This window comes from Camelus ferus, chromosome 10 (assembly GCF_009834535.1).
Source record: "Camelus ferus isolate YT-003-E chromosome 10, BCGSAC_Cfer_1.0, whole genome shotgun sequence".
Classification (NCBI taxonomy): Eukaryota; Metazoa; Chordata; class Mammalia; order Artiodactyla; family Camelidae; genus Camelus; species Camelus ferus.
In genome coordinates this window covers 9,796,647-9,819,926 of record NC_045705.1, presented here as the reverse complement: position 1 = coordinate 9,819,926, position 23,280 = coordinate 9,796,647, and the positions used below count along the sequence as shown (strand labels likewise).

The following is a 23,280-nucleotide window of genomic DNA, read 5'->3' as shown; positions in this document are numbered from 1 at the left end:
TAAAGTTTGTGTTCAAATCCACTTTCCATAATGAGATGGTGAGTTAGAAAAGACCGGAGTTAATTGCTAGGTAGTCCTTCTGAGAATGCATAAGTTATTGAGGTGACTGTGTGATGGAATATAAATACGGAAGGGCACATAGACAGCCTCTTGGTCTTGCATTTTAAGAGCTGTAAATCAGAGGACTGGGGAACGATGGGGTGTGTCTGCTATGCTAAACAGGCCTTTATGTAATTCAGTGTCTTATTGCTTAATAATGAATTGAAAGAAAAATTATTGGACTAATGGAAAAGTAAATACATGGTAATTAGTTGAAAACAAACAGAGAGCTCTGGGTCTCTGCTTATTTCCCCTTAGAGAAATTAGTGGCTACACTTAGAATTATTACTCTTACCTCATTAGCATAATTTTTGAGGCTGAGAACCAACCCTTTAAAAGTTTGCATATTACAAAGCTTGGTAAAAAAAAATGGTAAACAAGAAAAGACTCTTTCATTGATTTATAATTATGTCATATGTACAAATATGCTTCTATCAAGGAAGATTAGAGAAAACATTTTCTGGACTCTTGTTAGCAGACTTTGGGGGAGAAGAGGACAGAAATCATGCAAACGAATTTATATTTGACTTTGAGTATCTGTACTTGGGCCACAGATGAAATTTAAAGATTAAAAAAAAATTTTTATTAGAATTTCAATTTTCAAAAATTGGAATTTTTCTGCTCACTCCTTCCTGAAGGAATTGGGTGTGCTGTACCCACTAGAGCTTGAAGACATGAGTCTGATGCACGTGATATTTCAGACCAGGGAGGGTGGGGAGGTGTTACTGGCTCACGGATGTGGTGGGGGTGAAGAGTATGCAGTTAGCTCTGTCCCCCTGCTCACCTCTCCGAAGCTAGCGGTCCAGGTTGGGAGCTGGAGAAGAAGGGATGATTAGACTCTGGGTGTTAGCAGGGCAGCGACGATAAAGCCTTTAAAAGACCAAAGCAGAGTAACTTATCTTATCGTAAGTAAGCACCTCCCCCTGCTCATTTGCACTAATTAGCAAAAGGCTTACATTCAGAGCATCAAACAGACACAGAGGTGATGAGTGCTGCTCACGTGAAGCACGTTCACAGGGCCACGGTATCCGCCTTGGGAAACTCGAGCGTAGGGTACCTACCAGATTCTGGGTCATTGTCTCAGTTTTTGTAGAACTCAGTTAGCTTTAAAAAAAAAATAAAAGAAAAGAACTAAAATGGCTGAAGAAGAACAAATGAACACCTCTAAAAACCCAGACTGAGCAGCTACTGCAGCCTGGCACCAAGCTGAGGCGGTGGACATGGAGGTCTTGGTCAGAGCGTGCAGGGGGACTTCAGCAGCAGGGGCGTCAGTCTGAGCTGTGATCCAGCCCACGTCCTCCAGAGCCCCTGGGTGTCAGCGACCTGGGGCTTTCGTCGTTCTCATTAGTGGCCTGATCAGAACACTAATGTGTTCTCAGAAGACCCCACTTCTTGGTCTTCTGTAAGGCAGTACAGAGGACCCTGAGTCACGTCCTGAGACGACCAGGTTGTCAGTGGGCGATTCATCTGGGGACCAGATTCACCTCTGGCTTGAAGCAGAGTTTACACATGAATGGTTAAGACTGACTCCAGCCCTCCAGTATCTTTAGTTCGGCTTATATCCAGTGTTCAAAAAAGTTTGAATTAATTGTCAAGAAAAGTCGGGAGACATTTATTTGCGCTTTCAGTTTTTGGCCTTTTCTAAAAACAGCACTCAGAGACTCAGCAATAACAGACACACAGTCCCACAGTGGTAGAAGCTTAATAGCAGCTGCTCCTTGCTGGCAGCCTGTTCTCACGCCCCCAACCCCCAGCCATTTTTCTTACTTATGTTACCACCTGACTTCATAGTCCCTTTCTGTATAATGACAAGGAAATAACCTGATTTAAAAAAAAAAAATTTATTTTGGAATTATCATAGGGCCACAGGAAGTTGCAGAAAAAAGTATAGGAGGTGGCATGTACTTTTCACACCCCGCATTTTATCCCAGTGATAACGTCTTGCATAACTGGTACACTCAGATTTTGGTGCATGTGTGCACACGCACGTGTCTGTGTGTAGTTCTGTGCAGTTTTATTTCCCGTGCAGCTTCATGTAGCTGCCACCACCTTCATTCATCCACCTGCTGCCCTTTCATAACCATACCCACCCTCCTCCCCGCACTTCCATCCCATCTCTAACCCTGGGCAACCAGTCATCTCCATATCTATAATTTTGTTATTTCAAAAATGTTGCTTCCCTAGAATCACATGGTTTGTAACCTTTTGAAATTGGTTTCTTTCACTCAGCATCCTTCCCTTGAGAGCCATCCAAGTTGTCTAACTGGTTCTTCATCCTAGTGAGGAGCATTGGCTCCATTTGTATCAGTGACAGGGCTTTTTGGTTCATGAAACTTCTTTTGTTAAACATATCCCTTTACCTAAAGTTACAAACGATTTTATCAGCATTTTGTTCCAGTGTATACTAAATCAGTATAAATTGTCAACAAAAGACAAAGATACATTAATCTGAAATCTGACTCCATCGCTTCCTAAATTCCAAACTCTTACAATGACCTGCTATCCTTTCATATCCTGATTTTCTGATTTAAAAAAATATTATTGCTTTTAACAAAACAACTCTTCCCTATGCTGAATTCATAATTCATACTGAACCAACACTAATGTTAGAGTAACTGCCTAGATCAGGAATAAAATAAAAACAGAGGAGGGCAAGCTCATTTTAGCACCCATTTCATGAGTTCTAAGAAATAGTATCACAACTGTCTAGATTTTAGCATTAAATTCTTAGTTGTCCTGTAAAATGGGAACATCCCCAATCCCACGAATGAATGACATGACTTTATGACCTAACATTGATAAAAATGTAATCCTTTCAGTAAAGATGAGGAGACCTTTTGTTGCACCACCTCTTGGGGGTTAATGTTTTACTATTTATTCTACCTCTTAAGGTCAGATTTGTGTCCAGGTTCTCAATTTTGAGGATCTTTTTAAGCTGGGAAAGGGAATATGCCGGCATGAAGATCAGAGCTAAAATATGTGACCATTTTAGGCAAAAGGACATAGAAATAAAATGTAAACTTGCCCTGGAAAATATGCCAGAGCACATGATTTATTGAGAGGCCAATGTCCAGATATTTGAGATGTAAAAGGGCATACTTTTCCTCTTATGGATCAGGGACATAAAGCAGGGAAATGTTCTAATGAGCAACTCACTTGCTCCTTTCATGCAAAATATGTCCTGCAAGGTTTAGAACTTCTTTCAGGGATTTCAGAGAAACTTGGAGGCTTGTAATACACATTAGTTATTTTCCATTCAATTTCCATTCCATTCAATTTCCACTCTATTTAGTGAGCAGCTAGGTGGCAGGCATTACAGAAGGAAGTGTATGAAGAGTGTGCGGCGACAGGCCCAGGTTCTCTGCAGTGGTGAAGGACAGGAATCAGGAGCACACAGACAGACCTTGCAGAAAAGGCAGAGCTCCCAGGATGAATGGGATCTCGTCCAGCAGAAGGAGGAAGGCATTCAGGAAGATGGGAACCAGAGGGATAAAGTCGCGAAGCTGGGAAAATGTGGGCCCAACTGAACAGTTGGGAGAACGTTGCATGGTCACAAGGAGGAACATTGAGAGGACACAGAGGAGGTAGTGAGAGGAGAGAAGGCATCTGGGCCTGATCGTGGTGGTTCACCAAGCCAGGAATTGTGTGCTTAAACCGATGAGTGGAAAAGAACCACTGAGCACTCAGAAGAAAAGAAATTCACCAGGTCTGGGTTTTGGAAATGCTAATCTGATGGGAGCCTCTAAAATCGGTGTGAGGAAAGCTCCCAGGAAGGTACTGAGAAAGACCATGAGGGCCAAAATTCACGCAGGAGCTTTAGGATTTAAAAGGAAGGAGCAGATGAGAGATTTTTAGATGTGAAATCTGTCCATTTTGGCAACTGAATGGATTAAAGGCAAGATAGACAGGCTAGACAAGGTTTCCAGCTCGGGTGCCAGGTGAAGGAGCTGCGGGAACAGAAGTAGCACCAGGGGCCTGAAGTCGGACCTGGTGTAGAAAGATGAAAAGCTGGAGATACGTAGGGAATTAAATACAGCCCTTCAGAAAAAAATCAGAATAAAGATAGCAAGTTTGCTAATCATGACAAAGCAGGGAGGTTTTGCCTTCCAGGGGTTTACAGTCATTGTGAGAAACAGGCAAGCCCAAGTGAACATTCAGAGGAAGTTGTAATAAATGTAATAGAGTTGCAGGTGCAAAAGTAGGGATTTTGTAAGGATCAGTAAGCACGTGTGAATGCTAGCACGGCCTCTCTGGGAACGTGAAGACATGAACAATGAATTTCGAAGTGGGACACCTCAGGAAGAATTCACAAAGTGGTATTAGAATTTAAGTTGGGTTTTAAATGTTGGAGCTTGAACTTGGGTAGGCAAGAAGGGGGTAAAAGATCCAGTAGAGACAGAGAGAGAGAGAGAGAGAGAGAGAGAGAGAGAGAGAGAGAGAGAGAGGGATGAGGATTGTATGAGCCAAGATAGGCTTCAATAGACCAAGGTAACTTTTGAAAAATCTCAGTGGCTTAGCACAGCCCAAGTTTAATTCTTGCCCATGTGAAGTGCGGGCCGGCATGAGTCCATTCAGTGATGTGGAGATCGGGCCCCTCCATCTCGTCAGCACCCTCTTGGTGACCCTTGGTGCCCAAAGTCACTGCAGCAGAAGAGAGGGATGGGGGAGGCCCACCGGGTCTTCCTGCCTCAGCCTGAGAGAGACCCACGTCACGCTGTCCACTGCCCAGAACCAGTCAGAGGAGCCTGGAGATGGAGGAGGGACTGTGGGCTATTTGGTGAGCTCTGCAGCGATGAAAGCAGGAGCAGACAACTGCCCCAGCAGGTCCCAAAGAGGCGGGAGGAGGTGGCATTACTAACATGGACAGGGAGGGTTCGCCTCAGCAAAACGGAGACCACCTGACCCTAGAAATGAAAGGAACGAGAGAAGCAGAAAGAAACCAAAAAAAACCTGACACTCAAAGGAAGAAACTCAGAGGGGGATGCTGAGGATAACCCACTGGGAGGCATACAGCGGCCCTCAGACCCTCCACGTGGTGACACGTTCTGTCAACTAAGGAGGCTAACGTGGCGGCCTGGGCTGGGCCCGGTGCCCCGAGGTCCGCGCAGGGAGTTAGTTTCCGGGGCCAGAGGCGATGCGAGACGGAGTCACCCAGAGACGGGGAAGAGGGATCCCTCAGCCCTGCGGGCTCCGTAGGGGATGGGTTATAGAGATCAGTGATGTGCACTACATTCGGGGAAAATGTGAGAAATTCTCTCACAGTCGTCTAGAATGATAGCTGGATCCTCACATTAACAGAGAACAAGAAAGAGGCAGAGGAAACGTAGCTCTTGACAGAACTTTTCCGTGTTTACCCAAGTGTTGGTCTTCGAACGGCCCGCGGCTTCCTTAGTCTTGCACGGTCACTCGCTGTTGAATGGACTCTTGCTGTCCAGGTTGGGGATTCATTTTCTGCGTCTTCTCATGAGGGAGATAGATGGCATCGTGACCCCCGTGCCGTGCTCTCATGGGGCAGAAGCTGGAATGAACTTGCCTTTCCAAATCACAGATCTTGTCAGAACACAGTGCTGGCCCAGTGTCTCGGAGCATTGTTTGCTCTGAGAGTGCAGCTTCTCATGAAGGAGCAGGAAATTATTTATCTGAGAGGAATTGTTCATGGAAATAACCACTGAGGGTTATTAAACAGAGATCTTTCTGACCAAACCACTTTAAATGACCCTCTCCAGTGGTTCCTTGCCTCTTCTGACATGTCCGAGCCTTGTGTGTCTGCCACTCGTTGGAGCCATGAAAAGAAAAGCTACGAGATGAGTTAAGTGCACAGTGAAGCACGGTGGACTTGATGCAGCTGCCGCCACCTGGCAAAGAAATGCTTGTCTATACCTGGAGCTCTTGCCTACCTTTGATTTGAAGGCCAGAGTTTCAACTCCTGTTTTGGTGTTCGAATTTAAGCATTCTCCTTCTCACCCTTCTGGTCTCATGGAGGTCCCTGTAATGAAGTTTGATTTTAAATCTTTCATCATCACTCTCTAGTCTCAGGGAGGAAAGCAGACATTCAGCATGTACCCTCAGAAGGATGTAGCTGAATATGTTACCTTTGCACTGGGCCCCAAAAGCAAAAGCAAAAAAACCAAAAAGTCATGCCTGACAGAGGAGGTAAATTCTGAAGCATCCCTTTGTCTCGGCCTTTGGTACCCGGGTGTGTGGGACAGAGAGGAGGGGCAGTCTGTGAAGTCTGGAGGAAGTCGGTTGTATCCGTATCCCACAGTGGAGCCATCCAAGGGGCCTGCCTTTTTTTTTTTTTTTTTTTTTTTGGACTTCCCAAGGAGACAGCTTCGTGGCAGCCTCATTCCCCAGCTCAGCCAGCCCCCCAGCCTCCTCTGGACCCTGCAGATCAGACCATGGGGATGTCCCTAAGAGACATATCTAGTAACCAGATTGATCCAGCAGTCACATGGGCGTGAGGAAAGCCCTGGATGATTAGTGCCCTCTGTTGTGTGCAAGCTGTGTGACCTTGAGCCAGTCATTGGCCTCCCTCAGGCTGTTTTGTCTTCTCTAGTGTTTGATGAGAGCGATGCTTGCTTTGCCCACCACAAAGGGTCGGTGAGAGAGGCTCACCTTAGAGTGACTAGGAAGGCAGGAACTACGCTGGCCACATCTGCCTCCTGTGCAGCCAGGTCTCCTGCTCTAGCTCCTAGCAGCCGCTCAGGATTTTCCATCCGTGGAACTGTTTGTGTGTGTGTCTCTTCTCTCCTGTTCTTAAACCCTGCAAGACTGGGGCTTGGTAACCATGTTAAATGACAGCAACTGTAGTCTGGCTAATAACATTGACTTTTTGAGCCTCCGCTACATCCCAGGCACTGTGCCAAGTACCGCAGATACATTATTTCCACTTCTCACAACAACCCTGCAAGTTGGCAGGGTTTTTTTTATTGTTCTGTTTAACATATGAATAAACCCTGAAGGATTAACTTGCCCTGAAAGACAAACTACTTAGTGGCAGGGCCAAAGGAGGCTGGGTTAACAGGTCTCCAGCTAATAGTTACGTTTTTGTTGAGGGCGATGTTTCTCAAAACGTGGTCACTGGACTACACACTTTGAATGAGAGACTCTAGACACTGAACTCTAGACCTATCTTCTTTGAGAAGTGGTTCTCAGGCTTCAGTGTGCACCAGAGTCAGCTAGAGGACTGGTTAAAGTAGGAAGTTATACTTACCCCCGGAGTTTCTGATCAGGTCTGGGAGGAGACCTGCTCCTGGGCATTTCAGAGTAATTCCCAGGGGGTGTTCATGCTGTTGCTCCCAGGACCACACTCGGGAGAACCGCTTGCTTGGGAATTCCTAAGCTCTTTGTGTCACGAATACTTTAACAGTTTGGTGACACCTACAGATCGCTTCTCAGGATAATGCTTTACAATTGAGAAAAAAATCCAAAAGGTTACCAATGAAATGGGTGTCTCCAAATATTTTTTAAACTTGATACAGCATTGTAAACTGACTCTATGTCGGTAAAAAGTATATACATTAAAAAATAAAATAAAAATAAGACTGTATATTGGGAAAAAAAAACCCTATATATTCATATGAATTTCTGCCATAGTACAGTAAATTACAAGATCTGGCACAGTAGATCCCACAACGTGTATCTTTTGCACAGAGGTAAGCAGGGGCATGCACCACAACTGTAAAATAGTGTGGAAACAGCTGCGGTTGCAGAATCACAGGTGCTGCCCATCCTATCGTGATCTGTTGCCTACATCTGTAACTGAATGTGATGTTCAATCCAGTTAGAGGTTAATGACAATTAAAATGTAAGTTTTTGATACAAACTACTATATACAGGATAGAAGAACAACAAAGTCCCAATATATAGCACAGGGAAGGATAATCACTAACTTACAATAACCCATAATGAAAAAGAATCTGAAAAAGAATAGATGTATAGATGTATATATGTGTATAACTGAATCACTGTGCTGTACACCTGAAACTAGCACAACATTGTAAATCAACTATATACTTCAATTTTTAAAAAGGCAGATTTTCCCCCTCTGTGGTAGGCAGCCACTAAGATGACCCCAATGACCCCCCACCTGTTGGTATTCACGTCTTTCTCCTAGAGAGTTGGCTGGACTTACCGACTCCTGACTCATTTCTGATGAATAGAATGTGGCCGAAGTGATGGCTGGTATCACTTCTGGGATTAGGTTACAGAGGGACTGTGACTCCCCTCTTGGGCATGCTCTCTGCATTACTCTGCTCGGACTGCCAGAACAAAATGCCATAGACTGAGTGGCTTGGACAACAGAAATTAACCTTCTCACAGTTCTGGAGGCTGGATGTCAGCTCAGGGTACTTATACGAGACCACATGTGCAGTGGAGAACGAAAGAGTTCTCTCTCTCTTCCTCCTCTTACAGGCCACCAGACTTGTTGGATTAGGACCCCCATCCTTATGACCTCTGTAACCTTACTGTCTCCTGAAGCCCTGTCTCTAAATACAGTCATCTTGGGGGTTAGGTCTTCAACACCTCGATTTCGGGGTTGGGGGGACACAGTTCAGTGCAAAGACCCCCCCCCCCACTCTCTCACCCTGGGGCAGAGAGCTAGGATATGGTGAGGCAGCCGTGGGGGAGGCCCACATGACGGGGGACCGAGGCCCACCATCAGCTGCACGAGTGAGCTTGAAAGCAGACCCCGCCCCCACCTCCCCTGGGGCCTTCAGATGTTGGGCAGCCCTGCCCAACAGCTTGGCTGCAACCTCACGTATAACCTTGAGCCACAGACAGCCAGCTCAGCCAGGCCTGGGTTCTGCCCCAGAGAAACCTTGAGACCCTAAATATTTGTTGTTTTCTGCTGCTAAGCTCCAGGGGCATGTGGCGTGGCGCAATAGCAAGCTAGTGCCCCACGCAAGTTCATGGGCCTCCTGAATTCCACACGTGTAGCCTTGAGCTCCCCACTGCAGCCGTGATCCTTCCCCGGGCTCTGCTCTGTGAGGACGAAGGGCTCGTGTGGCTCAGTGGCAGTTAAGATGGGGCCTTCCCTCCGGGAGGAGCAGCTCAGCCGAGCTGGGGACACAGCTGCTGGGACGTGGGCAGGGGCTGAGCGAGGACCTAACAGCTGCTGACTGCTCTTCACCGCTGTTCTCGGGGCTCCATGGGTTCTCCCCGGGGTGCTAGGCCCCTCCCTCTGTGAACCGTGGTCCCTGAGGGTCTTGGGATGTTACACTGGAAAGGCTCTGAGACAAAATCCAGTGAAACCCCTCTTTTTCTAAGGAGGAAACTGAGGCCCCGCGATAAAGAGACTTACCCAAGATGACTTCGTCAGTGGCAGAGCTGGGTCTAAAAAGAGGCTATCCTGACACGTCCGTGTAACGCTCTCTTCTCTACTCTAGTAATTTCCATCCGAAGATGTTTTGAGGGGGACTCAATTCTGACATCACCTGTCTGCTCTTCAGTATTACCTGTTCTCTGTCTTTCCTCGCGCCTTTGAAATTGTTACCTCTAAGCTGCACTGATCAATGATTTAATGTTTTTTTTTCTTCCCCAAAGCTCTGTTATTTTCTGAAGTATTAAATTTTTGAAAGCAGCTGAAAGACTATTAAAATGTCCATAAAAACAAAATAATTCCCAAAAAAACAGAGACATGAGCCATTCTCTGGAGCACATTATGGCCGGAGCCCTTTGTCTATGGCAGATATCAAAAAAAGACAATCTTACGCTTGAAGGCTTTCTCCGGAGAGTCCCAAACCCTTACACATGTAATCTTGCTATGGCTAGAACAGACCTTGACACTCCCGCCTGCAGATGGAGAAACTGAGTTTTCAAAACGTTTTGGCAGCTCCTCCCAGGGCATCTGTAAAATGGATAGTGGCCCTGAGGAAAGGGCTCCAGGGCCCGGTAAGCCCCTCACTGATTCTTCACCTCCCACCAGCATCAGGACATCTTCTGCAGTTCATGCGGCGACATGGCAGACTGTGACGCCCCGTCACCTCTGGGTCACATCATCCTGTCCCTTTGGGAAGTGACATCACACAGTGGCTTTGGGATGAGACCAGATCCAGTCTCCCAGCTCCAACCCTTACTGTCTGTCTGACCTTAAATAAGCTCCCCAACCCCTCTGAACTCCTCTTCCCCCCAGGCAAAGTGAGGTATTAAATCCTTGTGTCCTCTCCAGACCATGAGCTCCTGGACGGTTGGCCCCTTCATCTCTGTGTCACCAGCCACCCACTATGTGCTTTCTGCAAGTTATTGGAAGAACTAATTAGACATTCCACCTTAATTCCTGACTGTCATGTCTAGGACATGTGTGGATTCCTTCCTCAGGGGTTTTCACACACACAACCCAGACTCCCTCGTGTTGGAATCCTCCTTAGAGGCTGGAAATCCCCGTCTCCAGTCCCCCTGGAGACCATGCAAATGACTTCTGTCACACGGGGCTGAATTTAGGAAAACAAAGTGACCTCCCCTATGTCCAAGAAAATAGGATGCCTTCAGTTGATTAGAGCCCTGGGAACCACTCCCTCTCAAATCCAGGATCAGCAGCAGAAATAAAATCATGCACAAAAATCAGACAAACTGGTTGTCAGCCCTGGCTGTACATCAGAATCCCCTTGGGAGCTTTTAAAAATAAACAGACAAAAATAAACCAACAAGCAAGGGCTCCATCTCCAAAATCTGATTCAGAAAGTCTGGGAGAGAGCTGAATATATCTATATATATCTATATATCTATATATATATATATATATATAGATATATATATATATATTTTTTTCCTCTAGTAGACCTTGCTGCCTTGTGTAGGACTCTTTGCATTGGACATACACAATTTGTTATTATTACTCTTTTTAAAATCCAGTTTCTTCCAAGCAGAGGGGTCAAAACACCAGTTGTCAAATGAAACAGCTAATTCCTTTCAGAAAGGGGCTATTTTAGTGAAGTGTTTCAGGAGGCGCCCGCAGGCAGGGAATTCTAACAGTTGATCGCAATAATTTATTCCCATGAGCTCCCCAGCTCACACACAGCCTCATCCAGAGATGCCACAGGTCAGTAACAGGCTTCTGAGCCGCTCAGTTGGATCACTCCTTATCCAACACGCAGCAATGCAGAGGATGGTTTAAGGGAGTGCCGGCGTGACTGGGGGAGTTTCCACCTACCCCTGAGCATCGCTTTGGACCCCCCAGCTTTGCCTTGATGCCTCTGCAGGGTGCGTTGAGGCTCAGTGGAGTGTGCTTATCAGCTTTGCTGCAGGATACACGCTATCATCTCTCCTTGTGAAGCCTCCTTGACAAGCACAATTAAGTTGTCCATCATCCATGGGGAGCTCTTGGAATAACTTCTCACGTGTTATATAGTGATTCCCACCCATACGCCCTCTCCATCTCTCTCCTTCCAACCTTCCTTCTTCTCCCTTTGCTAATTTATCATAAACTTATGCCAGTTTTTCATTTACTCTGCCTGTAATTGTTTATAACAGCTCTGGTAACTTGCTAGTGGCTCCCAAAACAGACAGCTTCGGGACCTGCCATTCTAAACTTAGAATTCAGCGACACCGAACCCTGACCTTTTCTGAGGGCACCTTGCAATTCATCTTAACTTCACGTATGTTCACATGACCCAAAATGCCCTTTCTTCTTGTTACTTTCCCACTTTGGTGCTCCTGACGACGCCCGTCTTTCCTTCATGGCTCAATTCATTTGTTTCCTTCTCTGGAAAACTTCCCTTGGCCTCACTCTCCAATAATCAACTATATATAGGTTGTCTCCTGAGAAATGGGAGACACTTGAGGCTGTGATCCATTCTTCTTTGCATCCCCAATGCCTGCTGTATGGCAAAAGTCCTGTGAATATCTGTTGGATGGATGAATGAATTGATCCATCATAGTCAATGATGCAAAAATATTTTTAGTGTTACTGTTGCTGCATGGAAGTTCTGTGCACCAACAGAGATGGAATTTTGAGTACTTGGTTGATGGACTCATTTACTTATACTTGACTACCCTAGACCTGGCAGAATGCCAAGCTATAGATGCTTGGAAGAGTTTATATCCTGATGAGTTACAGCTTTTGAGGGCTCACAGAAAGCAGCCACAGCAATGGAGCCGACTTTATCAGTGTGCAGCCTTTGCAGTTGTACAGGGCCCCCTGCTTAGAAGGGCCCCATGTTGGCTTAATGCTCCCCCATGGCTGCACTGGACTTCTTAACATTTTTTTATGGAAGTATAGTTGATTTACACATTGTGTTAGTTTCAGGTGTACAGCAAAGTGATTCAGTTAAACATTTACACATACATTCTTTTTCAGATTACTTTCCATTATACTTTGTTACAAGATATTGAATATAGTTCCCTGTGCTATACAGTGGGTCCTCGTCCTTTATCTGTTTGATGTACAGCAGTGTGTATCTGCTAATCCCAAACTCCTAATTTATCCCTCCCCCTCTCCCCGCTTTAGGAATTGTGTTTGTTTTCTATGTCTGTGGATCTGTTTCTATGTTTTAAATAAGTTAACTTGTTAACTTTTTTTTAAACAAGGACCCTGCATTTTTATGTTCTGTGGGATCTCACATCATGTCACGGGCCCTAGCCAGGAGAGCTGGTGCCAGCCCAACTGCCAAGGCCCCAAGAAGTTTATGGTACCGTCAGGACCTCCCCGACTCTGACTGGGGCTGCCTTCTGTCTTTTCTTTTCTTTTCTGACTCTTCAGAAAGCCAAGGGACTAATGACCCCCAGAGTTGGTATCCTGCCCGTGGGAACATGCCAGGGTTAGTTATCACCCACTGAAAAAACTTTTAAAAGGCACTTAAAACAGACATAATTAGAGAGTCTATTTAAAAGTCATTTCTAACTCAGAAGTAATTGCAATTCCACTGACCTCCTCATGCCAGCTTTCTGTTTTATTTCCTATCATCTGAAGGCATATTTTAAAGAAAAGAGCAGTCAGTTTGAGCTTTTTCACTGTGATGGAATTTTACTTGCCTCCAATAGACGAGAGAAGTATTCAGGCTAGCAATTTTCTTCTACTGCTTGATTAAGTGTGAAAATTGTTTTTAAAATGTAGCCCTTGAAATAACTTTATAATGAGAACTTTGACAAAAGACAAAAAAAACTTTCTAAGTAAATTCAGTGTCTTTCTGAGCACAAACTAAAACGAAGAATGGAAATATCCAGAAAAAGAATCCTTATTCAACGCACGAGCATCTTTTTCTACAATTATTTCAAGTAGTCCGTATGTTAAGAATTTAACTGGCCTGGAAAATAACCTGAAAATTCAACTACTCTCCAAGATTGACACTAAAGGATTATTTCCTATATGCATGAGCTAGTTCTTTTACTTAATACAACCATGATCTGTGCCCACTGGGTAAAATCTGGAAGGGTAGGCAAAAAGGGAGGGAGGAAAAGTCAATTCTAACCACTGTTACCGTTTTGACAGAAGTCCCTTCTGCCTTTTCCACCTTTTTCTGTACAAACATGGGCCCCTAAACTAGATATTGTTTTATAACCTGCCTTTTTCGCTGGCTTGCAAACATATATCTGTGTCATTATATGTTCTTTTACACTTTTATGTGATGATATATATATAGTACTCTGTGATACGAATGTCCTATAACTTATTCAACCAGTCCTCATTCTTGGAAAATGGAGTAGCAACTAGTATTTTTCACAAATGCAAACATCTACTTAGCAATAGCTTTGTATGTATTGATGAATGTTTATGAACATCAACATTAAACATTCCTAACTTCCCCTCCTTGCATCCTTTTGAGTATCTCTAGTTATTTGGCCCATGCATTTGTGGAGGGCAAGTTAAGTGCAACATGCACAACACCCCTACCTCTTTCGTGTTAGCAGCCTCACACACCAGCTTTTGTCCCTTGGTTTTTTTATTCTGAAGTTCAACAACATTCATTGCTCTCCAGCTGTGTGCCAGGCCCTCTGCTCAGTACCAGGGTTCAAAGATAATAAGGTACAGTCCCTTGGCAGGGAGTGGGGGTGGGGAAAATTGGATGAAGGCCATCAAAAGGTACAAACTTCCAGTTATAAGATAAATAAGTACTAGGGATGTAATGTACAACGTGACGCATATAATTAACATTGCTGTACGTTAAATATAAAAGTTGTTAGGAGTTCACCCTGAGTTCTCATCACAAAGAAAACATTTTTTTCTTTTTCTTTAATTGTGTATCTATATAAGATGACAGATGTTTACTACACTTATTGTGATAATCACTTCATGATGTAAGTCCAGTCATTATGCTGTATGCTTAAACTTACACAGTGCTGTATGTCAGTGCTCTCGCAATATAACTGGGGGGGGGGGGGGGATTAAGTGGAAAGGATTAAGAAAAAAAGACACAGTTCTTCTGCCTAAAAAATACACTAATCTAGTGGGAGAGAGGACCTAAATATAAGTAATGATAATGCAAAAATAACATTAAGGGAGCCCAGGGAAGAGAGTAACTGGGGAAATTAAGGAAGCAGATCCTGCAAAGAGTACGTAGGATTTTGACAAGGGAAGGAGGGAAGAGATTGTTCTGAGTAGAAAGGAAAGTGTGAGTGGAGCCTGCAGGAGTAAACGTGCTTGTGTCTTCAGGAGGGATGGAGTAGAAAAGTGGAGCAGGAAGACACGGGGTCGGGGGGGTGGGGGGGGACCCAGACTGTAGAGGACTCGGAAGCCATTCTCAAATGTTTCTACTTCTGACTAAGAAGTGGCAAGTCGGTGACTATCTTGAACAGCGGGGGCAGGACTGGACCCAGAGTTTTAGGAACTTAACTCCGGTCGAGTTTAGCCGGGAGGGGATGGAGTCTGAGTTTGCCATCAGGAGTCTCTTGCAACAGTGTAGATGAGAGAGGACGGGAGCCCAGCTGGCTGTGAGACCTGGCCACAGACATTCAAGAGCTGTCTCAGAGGAAGAATCAGAAGCACCTGGCCTTCCAGTTCCAATAGGATAGGAAGAGGAAGACGGCCAGGAAACCCCAAACTAATGGTTTAGATATTAGTTTAATACATAGTTAATAGTTTAAGTAATTCCTTGGCAGGTTGCTAAGCTTCTAGAGTTGGGGAAGGTGTCTTTTGGTCTCCACTTCCTCTCAATGTGGTGCCTAGGACAGTGAAATAGGTGGCACTCAACAAATTCTTATTAAATGGGAGGGTCACGGCCAAGGTCTCCTGTGAGAAAGACAAAAACCAAAGTGCTTCTCAAAAGAACTATCTTTTAAGGATAAGGCCGTTGCAAAGGAATGCAGTGACATATTCAAGAGCCAAAGCTTTGTTTATCATTTTTCTTCGAGAGACAATCCTTAGAGCTTAAATAAGAATGTGCCTTAATCACCAAACCAGGGTCATAAAGACTGAAATCTAAATATATCTCTGGGATTTCAAGCACTGATGAACAGCATTAATGAAGACAGGAGAAAGTGCTGGTTCCAGAACAAGCTGCTAGATTGTCTAGGTCATGGGACTGGGGGACTGACAGCCACCGGACATGAAGGAACTTTAAGGGGCAATGGAAATGCTCTGTATCTTAGTGAGGACGGTGGTTCCATGGAGGTGTACATATGTCAGAAGTTATAAGCTAAACACTTAAAAGGTGTTCATGTTACTGTGAATAAATTAAGACACCTGAATACATCGATTGAGCTGGTAGGAAAATAAGTCATTAGGATCGAAATTAAAAGTGTTTCTAGAGTCTGATTGTTGAGATTGTTTCAAGTTATTTTTTTCCCCAGATATCTATGCTGTACAAATTCAAGTCTCTTTATAAAAGTCAATTTACAGCAATTGAGTCCAGCCCACATTGTGTGTGTGTGCTGCCTACAGACCAGACCCTGTTCAGTCAGCGTGAATGTCACAGACAAGGCTCTGCTCTGACAGTCACAGCAGCTGCCATCTTGAGACCCCACAGCAAGAACACAGCTCTCATAGGCTCCATAGCGCAGGGAGCTTGACCTCACCAGGAGGGGAGAAACATTTTTTAAAGACCAGGTTAAAAAAAGAAATCTCGGTGTACTTGCTGTGTTGGCTGCTCTGGCCATTTGGTTTTGGTGCTGATTTTAACACCTCTGATGATCTCAAATATGAAGCTGAGTTACTCTGACACTAGGTGAGATCCTTGGGGATGATCCTAGCAGTGGGTGTTATCGCTCACTGACGTATAGAAGCCTTGCTGTGAACTCTGAACATGTAACTCAATGGTATGAGTCTGCTGTGTCAAGTTCTCTTCCCATCTTGAAGATTCCGACAGCTCATCATCATCAGGTTTAAGGTGGACTTCTCCTTTGGTGACTCAGCCCACATATGCCCACAGTGGCTTAAGGGGCAGTTGGAGGAGAGGGTTAGTCCTTTGGAAATAAAAACAAAACCAGCTCCATTAGTGTAATTTGGAAATGAATCAGTGCTGGAACATCATCTTAGACCTCAACTGACCTGGGATCTAGCATTTGAAAACTGAAGACCCCAGAACCCAGTGAGATGAAGTGGCTTACCCAGGTACATGCTTAGAGCTTGGGTAGGCCATGAGCTACAAGCAAGGTCTCCTGTCTTCCAGGACTGGACCACATTGCCTTCATCTTAAAGCAATTAAAACTTGGACTTCTATGCACTTTTATGCCCCTAAATAATCTATCTTTCCATTTGGCCGAGTTGAGGAGAATCTAGTTTCCATTCAGAAACCTTCCAAGGGAGGAAATACAGATGCCCTTGGCAACCCACCCCAGGATGTCACAGCCTCCCCTCCTGGAAAGTCATACGTGCCATTTCTTTCCTCCAACCCCACTCTGCAAAAATGCCACTACCTATTACTTCCTTTGAGCAAATCGGGATTTTAAACATTCTCTTTTTACTCGCCTTCAATCCTCTGAAGGCCTGCCTGCTCCATTTGCCACAGTTAACGGGCAGAAACGTCACTTGCAATGAAAATCATACTTCTCTTGGTAGCCTGGCATTTCAGCATTTTGAGAAGCTAAGTAGCTCCGTCCTCATTAAATTAGGCACAAATTGGAGAAGAGAATTACGTACTTAAAAATACAGACGCAAAATGATGGATTACTATTATACCTTAATAGAACACATCGTGCCATGCAGGAAGAGCGTTAGACCAATTAGCAACCGAGTCTTCAGCCCGGGTTCGTCTTTTCTGCCAGATACGTAGTGAAAGGATGGTGATTTGAAGGATGGCATTTATCAAATGCCCTTGGATAGAAAGTTTCCACTTTAGTGACAGGACCTGTGTTCGTTTAACAAAGACAGCCCCCCATCGTCTGGTAATACAACAGAAACCCAAGCACTACACCAAAAGTATTGTCAGCAAAGTGACATTTATGCAGCTGACTTTATTTCTAGAAATCACTGAAGTCCGTTGCAAATGTGTCCAAGTTGCAGTTTTCATACATTCTAAAAATGTGTCCTGCTCTTCTCTTGAGAGCCACCAAATCAGAAGTGAGACCACTTAACATGTTTGTCGGTTTGGGTGCCCCTTTCCCCCCGTATTTTCTGGTCTTGCTTCTTACTTTCATATCAGTCGGATTGGTAACAGAAAGGAGAGGTGAACAATAAATCTCCCTGTTCCTTCTGGTGTGAATGCCCAAGATACTGTCAGAAGCAAAATGTATGGGGTGGGGGGAGCCGGGGTCAGCAGCTTTTGGGGAAGGGGATGGTTTTCTGCTGCAGTAAAGCAGAAAAACCCTGTCACCAAGTTTTAAATGAACAGAACCTGCCCGGAGGGGAGCTGTGGTCTTTGTGTGGCTGATTAATGTCAGCCTTGTAAATGCAGTACTCCAACAACAAGGCTAGCCCACTGAGCCCGGAGCTCAGGGAACATGGCATCTCCTACTTGGGGGTCTAAGCGGAGCCGAGGGCCTCCGGAGAGGGCTGGAAGAGAAATCTGCAGACCAGGAACACAGGTGATATTTTTAATTAGATTTTAGCTTTCAGTCACAGCGAAGGAAACACAGGCAGCCATGAAAAGCACCTCTCCTCGAGGCCTTGAGGCCACAGAGAGCGACAGTTTGCAAACCCGGTCTCTACCTCTCCTAACTCAGCTGGTCCCGGCACCATGGCTTTCAGAACCACGAGTCAGACATTGCGTTCTACCTGCATGATCTTCAGGCCTGAGGAGGAACCATATCCAGGAGCAGATCTCCTGAAATCCTTAAGGGGACTGAGCAAGGAACTTAGAGAAAACAGGACTTTGTCCCTCGTGCTTACCTAAAGATGCTAGCGGCACCACACACAGCCTTCAGCCCTTGGTGTGAGCATCAGTGCAGCGGGGGGTGGTGTCACCAGATGCTCAGAGAAAGCCTCCTGCATCGACTTCCTGCCCCATCTTATGGTTGTTCAGAGTGGTGTTCCATGTGCCAGGGGTAGGAGTCAAATCCCCAAGGAACGTGTGTGATTTGAAAACCCATGCGGTGTATTTACTTCCGTTGCTAATGTGCTTCCGTAAATGCATGTTTGTGCCTTGGAGAGGCGTCCTGACATCATCCCATCAGCCAAGGCCGCTTCCAGGGCACAAGCAGCTCTGACACCCAGGCGGGATTACTGTTTTTCAGGTGTACATTTGATCACCTCCGAAATCTTCTGTGTATTCACTCTGGGAATTTATGCTGAAAATTTTAATCTTGTAGCCACTTCTAAGGATAAGCAGAAGGCATCCCTAAAACCTCTGCTCTAGGCAGCCTGATTTTAAGAGGCAGCAAGGGAAGAGGAAAGACTTCTTGTTTTTAATCCCAGCAACAATAAAAATCAGAGGTTGATGTTTATATATCACAGGGCGGTTGTTTTGAAAGAGACATAAGAGTAAATGATGAAACTTTGGGAAAAAATGGACTCTCTGGAATGGAACCAAGAACAAGTTCTCAGTGTTGACCTTTTGGTTAAAGCCACATAATGCAATTTATGTCATTCCCTCCAGATATATTATTTTATTGGTTTGCTGGGAATTTTGGCTTAAGGGAAATTGAACATTAAGGGAGTAAAGTGTTTAACTCTTATTACTGCCAAAGGCCTGTCCCCCCATGGTGAGGTGTTATAATAGAAAACAACACACACGAAGGCCCTCTCTCTAAGAGCTTATATTCTAAGGGTTCGTGATTCACAAAAGACATTTTCAGGTTGTCTTCATAGCTGAAGTCATGACTAATGACTGTCTTCATTTAGAGCATTCAGGATCAACAGGATGCTTTCTCATCCTGTGAAGCTGTTATATTATGCTTCTTATAAACCATAACTCCTACTGAATTTGAGGCATATAAACCATTTTGAAGTGCTAAGATCCTCACATGAAAATAGTTGAATCAGCCGTCAGAACCAGAAGTCAATTCAGTCATCATTCACTAATTTGTTGGTTGTTAATGGACATTTCCTGGTTGCTATGTTCTGGCTTTGGTATATAATAAGGTAAAACGGTATTTTGCTAAAACTCAGTGCCTTTCTTTAAGTCATGGGACTGGAGCTCACCCTGTGGCTAGATCCTGCCCCTGCTTTGATGGGGAGCTCCAGACTCCCTGGTCATTGGATTTCTTCTTTCTCTTTACCTTCGCTTATGACCTGATGCGTTCTTATGGCTCTGCTGGCTGCCTGAATGCTGATGACCCTCAGATATATAACTCCTCTGATCTCCAGCCTCCTGTACTAACTTCCTACTTGATTCTCCACTGCAGTATAAAATGCCCACCTTAAACTTCATCTATCCAAAATCGGGCTCATAGTCTTTTGTCCAAGTCCTGGTCCTCCTCAAAGTCCTCTGCATCTCAGCCTCTTTTCAGTTGCTCGGGGCCAAAACCTAAAAGTCCTTCTGGAATGTTCTCTTTCATTTACATCCCACATCCTGCCAGCTCCACAAGGAGAAGGGGATCTTTTCTCACCACCTCCAAGTTCAGAAGACATCCAAGACCCCCTCACTTCTCCCACCTGCGTGCTCAGAATACATCTGGAACCCGACCACGTCTCACCCCTTCCAACACCACGGTCTGTTCAAGTTGCCGTTGTCTCAGGCTTGTGTCCCTGCAGGCGTCTGCCAGCCGGCGGGTCTCTGCTTCCTGTCTTGCTGTTCTGTACACAACCAGCAGCCTGAGTGATCCTGTTAAGATCCAAGTCGCATCACCTGACATCCCCTCCTCCAGTGCTCCCCACCTTGCCATGCAGTCTGCTCCCCGACCCTGATCTCATCTCCTTTGGCTTTCTTCTCCACTCTGGTCACGCTGGTCTTCTCCCCTGCGCTCCTCAAGCACACCAGCTCGGCTCCCACCCTAGGACCCCTGCACCCGTGGGTCCCTCTGCCTGCTGTCTTCTTCCCCAGAAGTCTTCACTGTTCAGTCCCTCCCCGCCTTCCGGTCGTCACTCAGATGTCAAACTTCCAACCACCTGATTTAAAATGACCAGCCTTCCTCCAGCTCCCAGACTCTCTGCCTTGCGCCCGACACTCCCGATCCCCCATTATGGCTTCATTTTTCTCCCTTTTTACTCTCTAACATACCATTTTTTGTCCTGATTCCTTATTCTTGTTCATTTCTTATTTACTCTCACCAGAATGTAAATGTGTTCCTCAGAAAACATTCTAGTCTCATCCATTATGAGACTCTCCAGCACCTGGAATAGTGCCTGCTAGACTCTAGAGGAGTACTTGTTGACGTAGTCGATTAATTTGTCTTTCTCTTTCTGTGGCACATCATGACCCATATTATCTATTGGCGGCGTCTTAGAGTTTTTCTTAAAGATGCGTGGGGTTCTTTAATATATTAAGAAAATCCAACTATTTCTGACATTAGTTGCCATAGTTTCCGTTTTTTTACCGTTTGGTTCAGTTGTCTTAATTTTTACAAACTGAAGTTGTCATCGGATCGTGGCTGTGGGTTTCTGGCATTGCTGTTTTTCTGTGTGTGGCCCTTAGGAAGTCAGCAGAGCCATAATGTTCTAGCGCCGAGCATCCGGCTCCGTTTTTGTCTGCTCACGCACTTGTGTCTCCCGCAGGCATCAACAGGAAGGTGGTGTACTCCCTGGCCGATTCGGCCGACGGGTACTTCTCCATCGACAGCTCATCTGGCATCATCATGCTGGAGCAGCCGCTGGACCGAGAGCAGCAGTCATCCTACAACATCAGCGTGCAGGCCGCCGACCAGAGCCCCGGCCAGGCCCTGTCCTCCCTGGCCACCGTCACCATCACCGTCCTGGACATTAACGACAACCCCCCTGTGTTCGAGAGGAGGGACTACCTGGTGACGGTGCCCGAGGACACCTCCCCTGGCACCCAAGTCCTTGCTGTCTTTGCCACCAGCAAAGATATAGGCACGAATGCTGAGATTACGTATCTCATCCGGTCTGGAAATGAACAAGAAAAATTTAGGATCAACCCAAAGACAGGTGAGTAAACGGCAGCCTACTTAGAGGCCAAGGCTTCGCTATATCCTGGTTCTCCTCCCAACCCTCTCATCAACCACCCTTCTTGGTGGAACAGCTCTTCTCAGGGCAGCGCCTGCAGGCAGACCCCAGAGGGCCCTCTGGCACTCTGCTCCTAAAGATGCCCCGGCTGAGTTGAAGCTCCTTGTTGTGGGCTTGCTTAGGAAATACTTGGCCCCCAGGTTGACTCCAGGACTTTTCAGAGAGGAAAGGTCAAGAACAGTAACGTGGTTCAACGTGGGGCGAGGAGGTAGAATTTGCATAGTGAGCATATGAGTTTGTTTCTCTCTCATTCCTGCTTATAAACACCCTTTTTTAAAACACCCTTATTGTGGTATGGTTCCTGTACAGTAAACTACACCTATTTCAGATGTACAATTGGATGAATTTTGATAGGTGTATACATCCATGAAACCACCACCACAATCAAGAGAGCTAACATTTCCATCACTCCCCAAAAGATGCAAATTTCAAATTCCCAATTACTTTTTTCTTTTTAACATGGATTTCACATATGTTGATGTGTTAGGCAGTGCTCCTGGAGATTAGCTTCCGCTTGCCACTGTCCACACTCAGGCTGCCCTCTCTGGTCACCTACTAAGACAGATGTTGATTAGTGATAGACAAGGTGACCCTCAAGCCTTCTGAACCCAGCAGCCAGCTGGCTGGAGCTGAAGTACTGGATTCCTGCTCACTGCTCCTGGTCAGGACACTGCCGTTTCCAGCTCTGGGGGAGATTGCGCCTTTCATGGGGAAAAGATGCCTAGAAAGAAACCAAGAAAACAAAAAGAGCACCCCAGGGCTTTCTCTTCATTAGGGCGTTAATAACTGTTGGGATGCTTTGAGTAAATAAAGATGGGAATTCAGAAAAAAGTGGGGCTACTCTTCGAAAAGTAAACATACTCACCTTTGTATTTTTATAGAGTGTGTTAGTATTTTCTAATCTCTTTTGTGGATATTCTCATTTGTTCTCCTATTCCCCCATGAATAGGCAAGGCAGCCCCATTTTGCAGGTAAGAAAGTTGAGTCTCACACCTTCTGGCCGTTGGACATAATTCCCTCATTGCTCAAGGAACAGGCACTTGTTGAGCAAAAGGGCAAAGGAGTCCATTCTCTGTTGGATAATCCAGTAAATATGAACAAGAAATATCATAATTAGTAATGTTTAGCATAGCAAATATGCCTGATTCCTGTTAAATCATTCATGACTTCTCCCATTTTCCACACGAGAAAAACAGCTGCAGAGAGGTTAAATTATTTCCCCGATGTGAGTACATGGGGCGGGGACATGGATCCAGAATTTGAATTCGGGTCTTCCTGACTGTGGGATACATGCTCTGATGTCCGGACAACACTGCTTATGCCATGGGGGTGCAAAAATTGGAGGCCATATAGTCCCTGCCCTCAGTACAGGAAGGTGGAAGTATCGATGGAGGGACTGCATTAGCAGCATCTCCCAGCAGTAGCTCTGTTTATTAAGGTCATTACTTTAAATTAAAATGTATGGGGACTTTCCTCATTTAAATATGTGTTAGCCTTAGCCTGTCTAGTTACGGCCATTGTATGTGAACACTGTGGGGAGATGGTTAAGTGCTGTGTACATTTGGCACTGGATAACGAGACCGGGTTGCAAAATAAAGCACTCGAGGAGGTAATTGCTAAGAAGACTTAATTATGGAGAGAAAGAGGCTCTTGTTCTAAGTGTGACTTCTGTTTCTCACCTCAAATAGAAGGGCAGCCTTAGCTCCTAGAGAACTTGCCTGTCTGGGAAGAGAACGGATGTGCTGTGG

General features: G+C 45.3%; 1 protein-coding gene across 1 annotated transcript in view; it reads left to right on the top strand.

The window, feature by feature from the left end:
• FAT3 (FAT atypical cadherin 3) overlaps positions 1 to 23,280 on the top strand; it is a 188,290-nt gene that overhangs the window by 106,226 nt on the left and 58,784 nt on the right. The window contains 1 exon segment of the mRNA XM_032490429.1: positions 21,065 to 21,454. Coding sequence (XP_032346320.1) covers positions 21,065 to 21,454 — 390 coding nt within the window.